Source organism: Myodes glareolus, chromosome 3 (assembly GCF_982192425.1).
Source record: "Myodes glareolus chromosome 3, mMyoGla1.1, whole genome shotgun sequence".
NCBI classification, from domain to species: Eukaryota; Metazoa; Chordata; class Mammalia; order Rodentia; family Cricetidae; genus Myodes; species Myodes glareolus.
In genome coordinates, this window is record NC_142028.1 from 96972378 (window position 1) to 96985860 (window position 13483).

General features: G+C 42.1%; 1 protein-coding gene across 2 annotated transcripts in view; it reads right to left on the minus strand.

Annotated features, from left to right (window-relative positions):
- The window catches only part of Tek (TEK receptor tyrosine kinase), a 108733-nt gene extending 95888 nt beyond the window's left edge, over nucleotides 1-12845 (minus strand). For both annotated transcript variants that reach the window (XM_048453082.3, XM_048453081.3), the window contains exon 1: nucleotides 12289-12845. In XM_048453082.3, the coding sequence (XP_048309039.3) occupies nucleotides 12289-12340 (52 nt within the window). In that variant the 5' untranslated portion in view covers nucleotides 12341-12845. The remainder of the gene's footprint in view (nucleotides 1-12288) is intronic.
- Between the last annotated feature and the right edge of the window lie 638 nt (nucleotides 12846-13483).

Consider the following 13483-nt stretch of genomic DNA (forward strand, 5'->3'; position numbering starts at 1 on the left):
CCTTCCTCCCTTCCCTTCCCCCACTGTTCTTTCTGTCTCTCTGTTTTGAAAAGGCAGTAACCTATAAAGTATTTCTGAGGATTCTAGATGTTCAGCAGTTAATTGTTGCCTAAGGGAAGACACACAAGGCTCCACCTACCCTGAAGAACTGTAACAGCTCATGGTTGCTGGAGGGAGAGACATCTTCTCCAATCATGTAGTCGCTGGTAAGTTGTTCATGCTCCTATAAAAATACCCTTGTCCAGGGTCCAGTAAGCAACCTAATTAAACTCATAGAGCCACAACCCCCTGCCAAAGTACATGAAAGTAAGAGGATTAATTGCCAAAAAAAAAAAAAAAAAAGATCATTGGGGTTAGGGCAAGAGAGGATAATGAGAGTGGGCATGAGTCACATATAGTATACGTGCGTGAAAATGCCAATTTGACTGTTGTACTAGATGACAGAGTGTCAAACACACACCTCAAAAAACCCACCCATCCCTGTTACGACGCATCCACAAACCTAAAAGAATTCCTTGCTTCAGAGGCAGTGGACAGTATGCCCTGCTTACCTCCTTTCAAACTCCTGCACAACCTTCCATCATCCTGAGTCGATGATGGTAGAGAGAAGACCCTGGATCCTTCTCCTGATCAGTCCACCTCCTAATCTAGCTCACAGAAAAGCCTATGGAACTAGGGAGCTGCCAGACAGGAAACATCTCTCAGAAAGCAATCTATGCTTACCTGATATATTTTCTTAGTTCATAGCCCAATCCCTATCTAGTCACTAAAAACATTTTTGCAACAATGACACCCAATAGCCAGATTCTCTAGTTCTGCTCCTCCCCTGTTAATACCTCCACCATTTTTCATAAAAGTCCCTCCCTCCTGGGCTCATCCTCTCAGGTGGGACCCTGTGTTTCCTCATCTACCCATATTGCCCCTTGATGCAGGGGTTCCTGGACCTACGCTGATCTTTTTTCCATCCTGGAACACCTCACTCCCTCTCATGGCCTCATGATATGTCCTAAAGAACCCCAGATAAATGTCTCCATCCCATCCAATCTCAAGCCCAATTCCCTTCTTCTCAACCTCTTTTCCCAGCTTTGCCTCTTTCCTCATTGTACTGACAGCCAAGTTACACTGAGGAACAGAAGGGTTTCTTAAACCTTCTATCCTTCATTCTCAACGCTTTCCCACCATTCCTAAGATCTCCCTCCTCTCTTTACATCTACTGATTTTCCATAGGCCTATTTGTCCTTCTCAAATGCCACTATCTCGGTAAGACCCTGTCCTCTCCCAGAATCCTTCATTGCAGCAAACGTGCCTCTACCTGCTCCTGTTAGAAAGAGTAAGGATTCTCTTCCAACAGGCATTAATGCTTGTGATCAGGTCCCCTTCTTAACTAACTTTGGATCAGTGCCTGGCAGAGTTCAATAAATGCCAACAAGAATGAATGAGTGGCCCTACTCATTCCTCTGTTGCCAGGCTTTGCTCAGTGCCTTGCCGTCTGACTTCCAGACCATTTCCAAGGGGGCTCCCTATGTCCCGGCGGTAAACTAGGTGTCTACTTCCCGGGGTTCCTGGGGAAAGCAAGATAAAAGGCCACACCATCCTCTGAGACAAGCTAAAAGCATTGAGACTCTGGCTTTCTCATCACTGGCATAGAATAAACTACATGCCCAAATTACTTTTATATTATTTATTTGGACATGTGTGAATCATTCTTTAGGAAACAGGCAAGATTTAAAAAAATGGCTTGTCTATTTGGCTAGAAAAATGTCTCCCCATCTATACTCATTCACACATCATTTCCATGATTCTTACTAATTCTAGATGCAATGTACACAACTTGTTCTATTAGCTCTGTTTTTTAAATTAATTTTCCTAGCCTCATGCTGAGCAATATGCATATGAATACCTGATTGATAGGACATAGCCCACTGAACACTCAACATTAATGTGAGGAATTCTACTGTATAAAACATTTAGAGAAACAAATGCTCAGAACAATAATAATTGAACAATAATAAGCAAACCTGCTTATTAAGCATGGCTCTGCCAATACTTGTGTGACGCATATGCCTAGTGCTAAGAATATTTAAATAACAAATAAAGATCAGTAGGCATAAAAATAAAGCCAAAGTTCCAAGCATAATAACAGAGGCAAGCATCTTATATCTGAAAGTTCCTATGTGCCAGATTGAAAGGTTCCCCGGTCAGCGGCCACTTCTGAACTTTGAGCAGATTCAGGCACAAAATAGCTCATCCAGGGCCCATACACACTGCCCCCACTGCTCGCCAGCTGTATTTTTCCTATGAAACTCTTAATCGATGATGGAGGAAGACCACAATGGAACCATGCCCCTCCTTTTCATTCCCATGTGAGCCAGAGGGAGTATTGTTTCTTAAGACTCCTCAGTCAGTTGACAGCACCATGCTTGTATGGCTGACCTGATCATACCTTCTGTACGATTCTGGCCCTTCACTCTCAGACCATGTGATTATATGCTGAGTGACTGCCTTTGTCCTTAGGGCCATTTTTTTAATTAAGTAATTAATTAATTAATTATTTTTACCTCAATCTAAGGCAGGCCCCTAATTTACGCATGAAGGTCAAGACTGATTTTCTAGAAATAACATGTGAGCTCAACCACTAATTATGGATATGTCTGATAGGTGACGTAGTCCAAGCAGAGGACATAGTATATACATGTCTCAGTCAGGTTTCTATGGATGTGATAAACACCATGACCAAAAGCAGCTTGGGGGAAGAGATGGTTTATTTCATATTACACTTCAGTCCATCACTGAGGGAAGTCAGGACAGGAACTCACAGCAGGAACTGAAGCAGAGGCCATGAAGAAACACTGTTTGCTGGCTTGTTCCAACTGTTTTCTTATAGCGCCCAAGACCACCTGCCCAGGGGCAGAACTTCCCACAGTGGGGCTGGGCCCATCAGTCATTTATCAAGAAAATGTTCCACAGACTGGCCTGTAGGCCAACTGAAAACAGGCATTTTCTCAACTGAGGCTCCTTTTCCCAGATAGCTTTAAACTCCTGTCAAGTTGACAAAAAAAAAATAAAAATTAAAAAAAAAACCTACCCAACCAAATGCAAATGCACACAGGTTTGAAGGTAAAGGTTTAGAAACTGAAAGGAACCCAGCAGGAATGGAACACAGCTCCATTGTGTGAGGGACTGAGAGCCACAACAGGCTGATGCCATGGGCAAAACTGGCATCAGAAGGGTTTCAAACAACCGACTACAGCCCCCTTCGTCCTCCTTGATTCTGAAGTTGGAGGTCCAAATAGAAAACTAGGAGGAGGATGAGATCCACCCAAGAAGAGCAGTGTTCTCAGATGCAGGCGGAGGGACACAAGAACAGAGACGGAGAAGAGGGGGCAACTAGGAGGAGGAAGTGGGGAAATGTGAGCAGAGCAGAGGCGGCAACAAGCTTCATCACAAGTGAGGCCGACTGTCAGGGTGGGGCGCTCAGTGGTCACACTCTGGACCTGCACACATAAAGTCCTAGGTTCAAAACCCCACAAGCAGAGATTCTGCTTGAGTTCACCAGGTGTCAACTAGACAGCAACAGCTGAGGACAACTGAAAGGAGGCGGACCTTACAGGTGATGCGTCATCCCTAGGGTCTCTGCTAGGCCAAGAGCCAGAGGACAGAAGAAGTTGGGGAAAGTAGTGGCTCCATCTTCTTGGCTGGATGAGTCACCAACAAGGAATTTCCCACCTGACAATCCAGACTTTTCGCAGATGCCCAAGAACTCAGAGTTTTAAGCCCCTCTCTCCTTTTTTTTTCTGATAGAAGAGTGGTCTTAAGGCAGTCAAAGAAGCCAGAGAGTCATCCCCACACATGCATCAACAGATTAGCTCAGGAATGAAGGCCTGCTCTTAACAGACCAACATCGGGCGTCATAAGAAGGTCCCGCTTTGGACATGAAGCAGTTAAGAACATCTGATTATTTGGATGCTTATCACACGCTGACACTGTAGCAAGTCCTGTTAAGTAGCTTTCCTTTGAAAACTTTCCCCAGACCACATGAATAAATGCCATTAGCCTTGTCCAGAATGCAGCCTGAAGTGACCTGTCAGAAATCAGCCTAGAGGGATGTTGTAAGGATTGCTCTGCTTAGCTTTGTTTCCCATCATTCCCAGGCAAGTACGTGGTCATTAGGGATGCTTCACTTTCAGAAGACAGAAACCAGGTCAAGGTAGTCAAAGCAAATAATGAAATCCACGTTATCACAAGGGACGGGGATGGGTCTCTGGTCCCACAGCGCTGAACCCAGGCATTAAATACTGTCTGTGCCTGCCGTGGTTCTGTTCTGCTCTCAGGTCAGGTTCTCCTCCAGATCACCAGCTTCCCTGAGTGGCCACAGACTCCGACGTTGGTGAAGAAAGAGAATGAACTTCTTTCATTCAAAGTCCTCATAAAGTCCCAGGCAAATTCTAAACTCCTATTGGGTTTTGCATCTTCCGAGTGAACCAGCTGTTGTCCTTAGATGGAAAAGACACCCTATGTCCAGTGACTGACAGCCCCCATCTGAATCACAGTGGGAAGGGGTGACATCTTTTGAATGCGGATGTTCGGAAGTTCCAAATATTTGATATCGGCCACACAGTTTAGATTTTGGCAAGTAATTTAACCATGTGAGCCTTGGTTACCACTGAGCTAAAAAACGAGTAACAATAACTACTAGACAAGATGTTAAAGTTACTTTAAAGTCCTTGGCACATAGGTGTTCACTCTACAGTACTTACTTTTGTTATTACTGGTGAGACTATTGTTTTGTTTTAGTTGGATTGGGTTGAGGTCTTTTGTTTTGTTTTGTTTTGGGTTGCTTTTGACATAGAGATCTGAATTTAAAGCCCATCCCAGATTCCCAGATGTCTAAAGCACTCCGGTCCCTAGGGCGGAGTCCTCTTTGGCTCTGCAGCCAGACGCCTTGTGCGAGCCAGGCCTGCGTGCCAAGGTTACACTGGTTCACCATCTGATGGCCTCAGAGCAGCGAGTAGCTCCTGGGCCCCAGCAATGTCAATACTACCTTCCTGACTCCGCCTATTGTATCTAGAGGAAAGTGGCTGCTCATTGTCTTCCAGAGCTCCCCCCAGGAAGCATGATATCACCCTTTAACAAAAGCGGGAAAGCTGACAGATCTGTTGAGATGGGTGTGGCCACCACGCACACCTCCCCAGTCAAGCCGTGACAGGCGGGGAGCAAACAGCCGCTGCCCACAACATCCCTCAGCCCTAACGACTCCTGTGACTGATCCTTGGATGTCTCCATCTCTGTCGCTTACACACCAAGTCAGTCCTAGAGCCACAGAAGCTCACTCCCTATCATCAGCAGATGTACCAGAGAGTAAAGACTCTGCCCATCTGGCAGACTGTGATCCTCATCCCTGCTCCCACAGCCTTGGGGAGGGAACATGGTCAGACTCCTGAAGAAACAGGGGAAGGATCCAGGTGCTTGCTCACAGACTAAGCTCACAAGACCTGAGTTCAGTCTCTAAGACTTACACTGCGGAAGGGGAGAACCGAACTCTAACCTCCTTATGCGTGCACACACACACACACACACACGCACACACACACACACTCTAAATAAATAAAATAAATCTTGGAGGTAGAAGAAAGCAAGCATGACTCCATTTAAAACTCCTGTATTTGTGATGTAAGCTAAGGAAGAGCCTGGTCAGACTGGTGGGAACTGGGTTATCAGTTTAAAATACCAGAAACATGGGAGGCAGCTTTAGAAGTTGCTTTTCCTGGAGGCTGGGAGTGAAGCCAGCTGATCTCCTGACCCCCTCCCAGATCTGGTTCGGCCAGTGCAGCTGCCTGGCTCTCGGTAAAGTAACTCATCTGTAGGCTAATGCTGCAGGCCTGGAGGCTATCACCCTGGTACCTGCACCTTAGCTGTCCTCCTCCTGACAACTCCTGTAGCTAGCGATTTCAGGAAAGAGATCTGCCTGGCGTTGCTCTTTCTACCGTCCCTGGCTAGCTCTTTATAAAACCCTTCACTATCAAGATTTCTGTTTCTCCTTTGCCTAATTCTCTTCTTTTGACTTTCAGATCTCAGAAAACAAGTTTTTCTCAATGTTTTCCTTCAAACGCAATCTCAGCATCAACAAAATGATGTACAAAATGTACAAAATCATCATGGCTCTACCCTAGCCCTTCTTCCATCAGTTACTTCTTTCATACTTCCCATATTTCCCAGCAAACTAAATGGCGCCATCTCTTCGCAAACCAGAATGCTGCTCCCCTCTCCCCTGTGCAACCAATCACTAACCCTGCATTTTCTTCTCCTAAGCCTCTTTCGAACTTCCTGTTCATCCCTGCAGCCTTCTTGCCTACAAGGCTGAGAAGCCATATCGGACCCAACCTACAGTCCCCACCATTTTAATCCGTCTTCCACACAACTATGACAGTGAATTTTCCAGAGCTGAAATCGGATGTATGCTAAATTTTAACATATAGAGAACAAAATCCAAGCTATTTAAAGTAGTCCCCAAGGCCCTTCCCAGTCTGATTCTAACCTTAATATTTTACATTCCAACTCCACTCCTCTTCCTGCAGCCTGACCCATGGTTTCATACCGCCAACCCCCTTTTGGGTTGCTTCCGCTAACAGAAAGTTTTTCTTCTGAGTTTAAAATAATTTGGACCAGACGTGGTAGTTTCCTCCCACCATCTCAGCACCATGGAGGCAGAGACAGGAGGATCTCAAGCTACACAGAGTTATGACTCAGTTCAAGAGACAAGTTACACAAGTTACAAGGAGACTGGTCTCCAAAACCTCTGCCTCTGCATAACTCATAAAAATATTTGTGATTATTTAAAAGTTCTAAAGAGGGGGAAAAAACACCTCAACCTGCAAGTTTCCTAGTGTCATTTTCTTTTCTTTTCTTTTCTTTTCTTTAAATAAGCAGTCAATGAAGTAATTATAGTGGTTAACGACACTTAATTAATGTTTACTTACTTTTTATTATAATTTTAACTATTTATCATGCTGAAGAGCAACCCCAGGACTATGTAAACTCGAAGCAAGCACTCTGCTACTGAGTAACACACCCAGTCTTTCGCTTTTGAAACAGGGTTTCTTTGTGTAGCTCAGGCTAGACTTACGTGCCTTATGCAATCCAGTTCGGTTTTGAACTCATAATCCTCCTGTCTCCACCATCTAAATGATGGTATTAAAGATGCACGTGTCTACGTGTTGTTAAGTAGTTATGTTTAAGAGTTGTGAAATTAGCTCACTAATAGAGTGATTGCCTAACATGTACGAGACCTTGGATTTGATCCCCAGCAATCAAAAACCAAATAATTTTAATCCCCAGCAATTAAAAAATTCAAATAAAAAGAAATATTTATATAGAATTTAGATGTTGTGATCTCATTTTGTATAACCAAATCTAATAAATACTTCTATCACCCTTGTAAATACTTTTTATATAAATTTTGTATAAATTACAATTACATCATTTATCACAAAATCTTACAATTAATCGTCTATTTTCCCACTAAAATATGAGCTTTGTGAGGTAAAGAGGGGGAATGGGTCAACCTTGTTTGTATTCTTAGTTTCCAGTGCTGTCATGGCCCAAAGTAAGTCTTCAGTAAACCACCACTGACTGAGACCAAAGACATACAAATAATGGATATCAAAAGGCTTGCAAAAATGTGTTAAATGTCTATCAAATAAAGCCTGTGCATATGTTATAGGAAGTATTCAACAATTATAAAATACCTAATACTAAGTAAAAGTCTAGCTAAACACTCTTTTGCGTTTATCCTTTATTTTTGATGTCCAAAAAAATAAATTATCTTTTTATGTAAAAATTAACCTTTTAAGATAACAATAACTATTATTTTCATTGTTTATGAACTTTCTCTACTATAAATAGTGTCTGAATGTGGTTTCAACCCTGTCTACAACATTTCTTATTTCTTTCAGGTCTACTATAGGGTGCCAAGTGTTCCTTACCACAACTATTAAATTCTATTTAGTTAAAAAAAATCACTAAAAGTCAAATTAATGCACTAATAATAATAGAAAATGAATGGCATCAGTTGTAAAAGAATTTAAGAATCAAATTGAGTTAAATCTACTTGCCCCAAACTCAAAGAGACATTGATGGTCTGTATGGGATTAGGAGAAAAACATGAAAAGAAAAAACTACCTAAGGAAGGTTGCACTGTTTGCAGGGTGGGTGGTTAAAAATGCTATTTCTATGGGTTTGGAGAGATGGTTCAGCAGTTAAAGCATCTAGTCCTAAGGACCCAGGTTAGAGTCCCAGCATCCATATAGTGGGTCACAACCATCCATAAGTTCCAGGGAACCCAGTGCCGTTTTCTGTGTCCACTGGCACTAGGTACACACATAGTACACAGATATTCATGCAGCCAAGCAACCCATACAAAATAATAGTATTTTAATTTTAAATTCTTGTTTCTAATCTGTGGATTAGATTCCACAGACAAGAGCCAAGACAAAGGATGGGTAGTTTTTGTTGATATTGGTTTTTTTTTAATAATTTAGCTTTATTTTATGCGTGTATGTCAGATCCCCTGGAATTACAGTTATGAGCTGCCCTGTGGCTTCTGGGAATCAAACCTGGGTCCTCTGGAAGAGTGGTCAATGCTCTTAACCACTGAGCCATCTCTACAGCCTCAGGATTTGTAGATTTTGAAGGAGGTCTTGTACCATAAGCAGGGGTAACTGGATAGAACCTTGAGGGGTTTAACCATGATAAGGTCATGTGGAAAAAGACTATAAGTGATCAGAGTTTCACCTAGATTCTGGAAGAGATGACATCACTGTTGCTTCACACAGTGATGCTGGTGGCAAACTTCTCCTTTGGTTAAAAATTGGCTTCATTGGGATAAGTCTTACTAAGCACTTGACATGCAGAGTCAATTTTAATACTTATAGCAACCCGGAAAAATGGATATTCTCATCCAAAAGGATGAATGATTACTTTGCTGTCACTATCCATTTGAGCTTTGATGTTATATAACTCAAATATGTGATTCCTCATCTATATTTTAAACTGTTACATCTTCCGTGTTAATTGGCTGTCAAGTTTCTCTGTGTCTTTGGTGTCTAATGGGTACACTCTACACAGTACATTGAGGCAATATCATTTCTCATTTGCACCTAATTTGTGCATTATATTTCACGTAAGCAGAGCTCCTGTTAATTCTGTCTCTTATCAAAACCTACTTATGATTCTCGAGAATTTTAAACTAACCACTTCTCTCCAACAATGAACATTCATAGTTTGTGTTTAACTCAAGTAACAAATTTGACATTTAACTATTTTTGAAATGGTATCTTCTGCTTTGGGCCAACCCTTCTAGATTACAGATATTTCTTGAATCCTGATTCTATGTGGTAACTAGAGAGTCACCCATGAGAAATCAAAGGTAACGTGACCCACCTTCTGACAGGTGGAACCACAAGTCACAAACTGATATTTTCAGAAGAGTTAAGAACCATCCCATCTAGAGCGGTGGTTCTCAACCCCATTGGCAAACCTCTATCTTCAAAGATATTTACATTACAGTTTCTAACAGTAGCAAATGCACAGCTATGAATCAGCCGCAGAAATAATTTTATGGTTGGAGGGTCATGACAAATGAAGAAGTGTTTTAAAGGGCTTCAGCAGCAGGAAGGTTGAGAACCAACCTTCTTGGTCTTTTGAGAGGGAATTGAACAACTCTTTTCCTGCTGGACAGACATCTTAGAAGATTTGGACTCTTCCCGGAAGTTCCTCGGGGCCGGGCTGAGAGGGAAGTGCTAACAACAGCGGTGGCTGGAAAGGAACATCTCTGAAGATGGCCAGCTCTTCCTTTGGAAAACAATTCCAAGAGGTGTCCTGATCCCAAGCCCAAGGAGGAGGCGCCACCTGGGTCCACTTTCCTGACCCAACTATTGCATTTCCTCCGCCACCCCAGACAACATCGTTGCTATCTCTGAATCCAGTTGTTTAAAATGTCAGGCAAGACAGGAAAGATAGCTTAAGCTGTGTGACCTAAAGACTTCAGGTTTTCCACCAGTGTAAATCATGTAGGACATTTATGATCAAACAGAAAGGTAATTTTTTTAAGGGTATCTAGCTCTTTAGAGCAAGCAGCCAGGTTTGATGAGATAGCAAATTAAGGAGTGGGTAATATTACTAAGTTATGAGAACTTATTTGCAAGCTGAAATTGGCAATAATTCTCAAATGGGAGGAGCAAACCCCAGAATCTTGAGTTGTTGAGCTACAGACCTCTTTGAGATTATGTATTAGCAGGCTGCTTTGCCATGCAGAGCAACCTTTATATGAGCAAATATAAAATCTTTATTTTTCAATTATGTTTGTTCCCCCCAAAAAAGGAATATGAGGTCACCAATCAGACAATAAATATATTAGCCCTACATCGCTTGCCACATTAATGAGGTCTACTATTAGAGACTGGCTTGAATAAGGGACTCCTGTGGCTTTGCTGTGGTCACCGAGCCTCAACAGTCATGTTCATGGAAGCTTAGAACCAGAATGAAAATTAGGAATCAGTACAGACCTTCCCCAGAAGGTCTAACCTTTCTGTATTTCACCTTTTAATGAGAACATGGCCTCCTCCTGCTTGTCACCTTCCCGCCAGAAATTTCTTTCAAGGAACTAAACTCAAGCAGCAATGGGACAACTATTTTGGCCACAGGACTTTTCTGTTTGATTTTATGGCAATTTTTCTAAACTTTTATTTCAAAATGTCATAACAAGGTCACTTAAGGGGAAATAGTAAGTTAAAATCAGGTGTATCTCTCTCTCTCTCTCTCTCTCTCTCTCTCTCTCTCTCTGTGTGTGTGTGTGTGTGTGTGTGTGTGTGTGTGTGTGCATGCACATGTGTGCACATAAGCATACTACTCTTTTATTTAACTTAAAACTACATCAGAGCAAAAGTTGATACCTGGGCATTGTACTATTATAATCTCTGGTGTAAAATCAGTCCCAGATTATGTCACTGATAAATTTGACACTTGGAAATCAAGACAAAAGTAGACGTTTTTGATAATTATTTTAAAATACATAATAATGGAGAAATTGACATATTTTTACATTAACATTAATAGTAACATAGATATGTAGTAGTTTATACTAGTTATAAATTACTATATAAGTAGTTGGCACCATCGTAGATATTCATTCCTTTCAGCAATTTGTGTTACTCTTAAAATATGACATTTCTAATATATTGGTTGTTGAAACCAAATTGAAGAGCAAGCTGTATGGCAAATTATGTTACTTTACTGAGTTAATAACAAAACATTTACACATATAGAAAAATACAAAATAACATACATCACAAGCATTTGTATCCAATTCTATTGCTATATAAAAGCCTCATCAGTAAGTTTGGTAAAATTTCCCAAACTCATTTCCCTGTGTCAATTCCATTTTTATTATAATAATTAGACTATTTTCAAACCACTAGGGAGGAACCCATGGCAATAATGCATCTGTGATCTGCAGTTTGGGTCCTGATGTTTCTCCAGCATGCTTTACACATACTGGGTGAGTTACAGGGCTGCCCACTGCGTAGCGTCTGTGATACACACACAAAACCCAAGCTTATTCTTACCAGCTCTTCCCTGCGGCCACTGCAGGATTTGGTAAAAATCCAGTGACCTTGGTAACTGCTAAGTTTTAGTTAGATCACGCTGTTCTTTATGATTTCTTCTTTGTAAAACATCAAAAAGACTAAGGTCAGTGGCATAGCCCTAATTTCCCTGACTCCTACCAAAAAGAAAGAAAAGCCTCGCATTGGAATAGTGGGATTGAAATGAATGGATATATGAAATTTTAACAGAGAAACACTTTTTGTTTTTATTTGATAATGACAATCTGTACTGAGATAGGTAGGAATTTTGTTGCTACAAAAAAAAGACTTTCTTTGAAGTAATTACAACCTGATTTTTGTTGTTATCGATAAGGAAACACACCAGAATGAGAAGCAAGAAAGAATATGCCTAAATAATCAGATCTCTTCAAATAAGGTGACTACTCCGTCCTGGAAGAGGCCACGGCAACCCAGGAGGCAGCATCCACAAGGGATGGCTAGGAAAACCCAACTCATGCCGCCAGCGGGGAATCTGAACTTCAGCCTTTACGTGTGTAAACTGGAGAGTCCCAGAAAAGCAGTGTCAGCATCACCAAAATGACGGTTTGGTGAGAGAGAAAGCTGAGTAGGCACTGTGTTTTAAAATATGACATACAAATAAATAAATAAACATCAAGCCAAAACTTACCAGAAAGGAGCAAGCTGACCCCACAGAGAACTAAGCCGGCTAAAGAGTCCATACTTCCCCAGATTTCCCCATCCAGCGTCCAGAGATGAGCATGAGGTCCCTGGGAGCCTTTCACAATCCCACAACTTTGTGACTTCCCACTCGCATGGTCTGCTTGCTCTTGTTTACAAGTCGGAGGCAAGAAGGAATCGCACAGAAGCAGGCGGTAACAGTCTCATTTCTGTCTGAGCGCAGGGAGTTTTAAGTTCCTTTTTCCTGTTTCCTTTGTAGATTAGGATGGGAAAGGCTGTATCTTAAAGGCATTTGGTATCAGCAGGACTGGGGGGCACTGCGAGCCCTATCCATCTTGCCCTTCATCCAAACACTTATCTTTCCTGCTTCTGCTCCTGCCTTGCCTGGATTGTGGAGCAGAGGGATCTTTGTTACAAGTGAGGTCCTGGTCAGCGTTTTCAGGAACAATAGGGGTATCCTCTCATAGGCCAGGAATTGAATAACAAGCCCTCCACCTATGTATGGTATGCGATGAGGACCAGCCCTTCTCGGACTGAGCAGTTCTCTGGGGTGCACTCGGGATTCCTTACAGAAGGGGCTCCGGGATCCGCATTTGCTCTGTGTTTTGAGTTTAACTCACGGAGTGTGAATTGGGCAAAGACGCTTCCTGTGATGAGGAATCATAACCTGGAAAGCAATCAATCTGAGTGAGCAGGGCTGAGGTCAGCTCTCAGTGTAGCCACGGGAGACTAGATTCCACAACCATTAGCCTATTTTCTTACACCCGAACGGCTTGTTTGTTGGCCCCGAGCCCAAATATACGCATGCTACCGGCTACAGCTTTAATTTTTATGAGCATTCCATTGGAGGGTGATCTAATTTATTGGAGAACTTGGCATGGGAAGATTTTAGGAACATGAATAATTTCATGGTTATTGGCAGACAGTATTTCAGAAGCTGATTGAGAGAGGCACTGACTCTATAGCCTTGGTAAGCCGGAAACAAACTCTATAGCCCAAACTAGCCTTGAATGCACAATGCTCCTTCCTCAGCTTTTTGAGTGTTGAGATTACAACTGTAAACCCCACTCCTGGATTAGTCCAGATCTTTGAAAAATATCAGGCAGACTAGATAGCTCAGCAGGTAAAGTCATACCTGAGTTCAATCCAAAGCCCATGTGATGGAAAGACAGAGACCTGGAAAT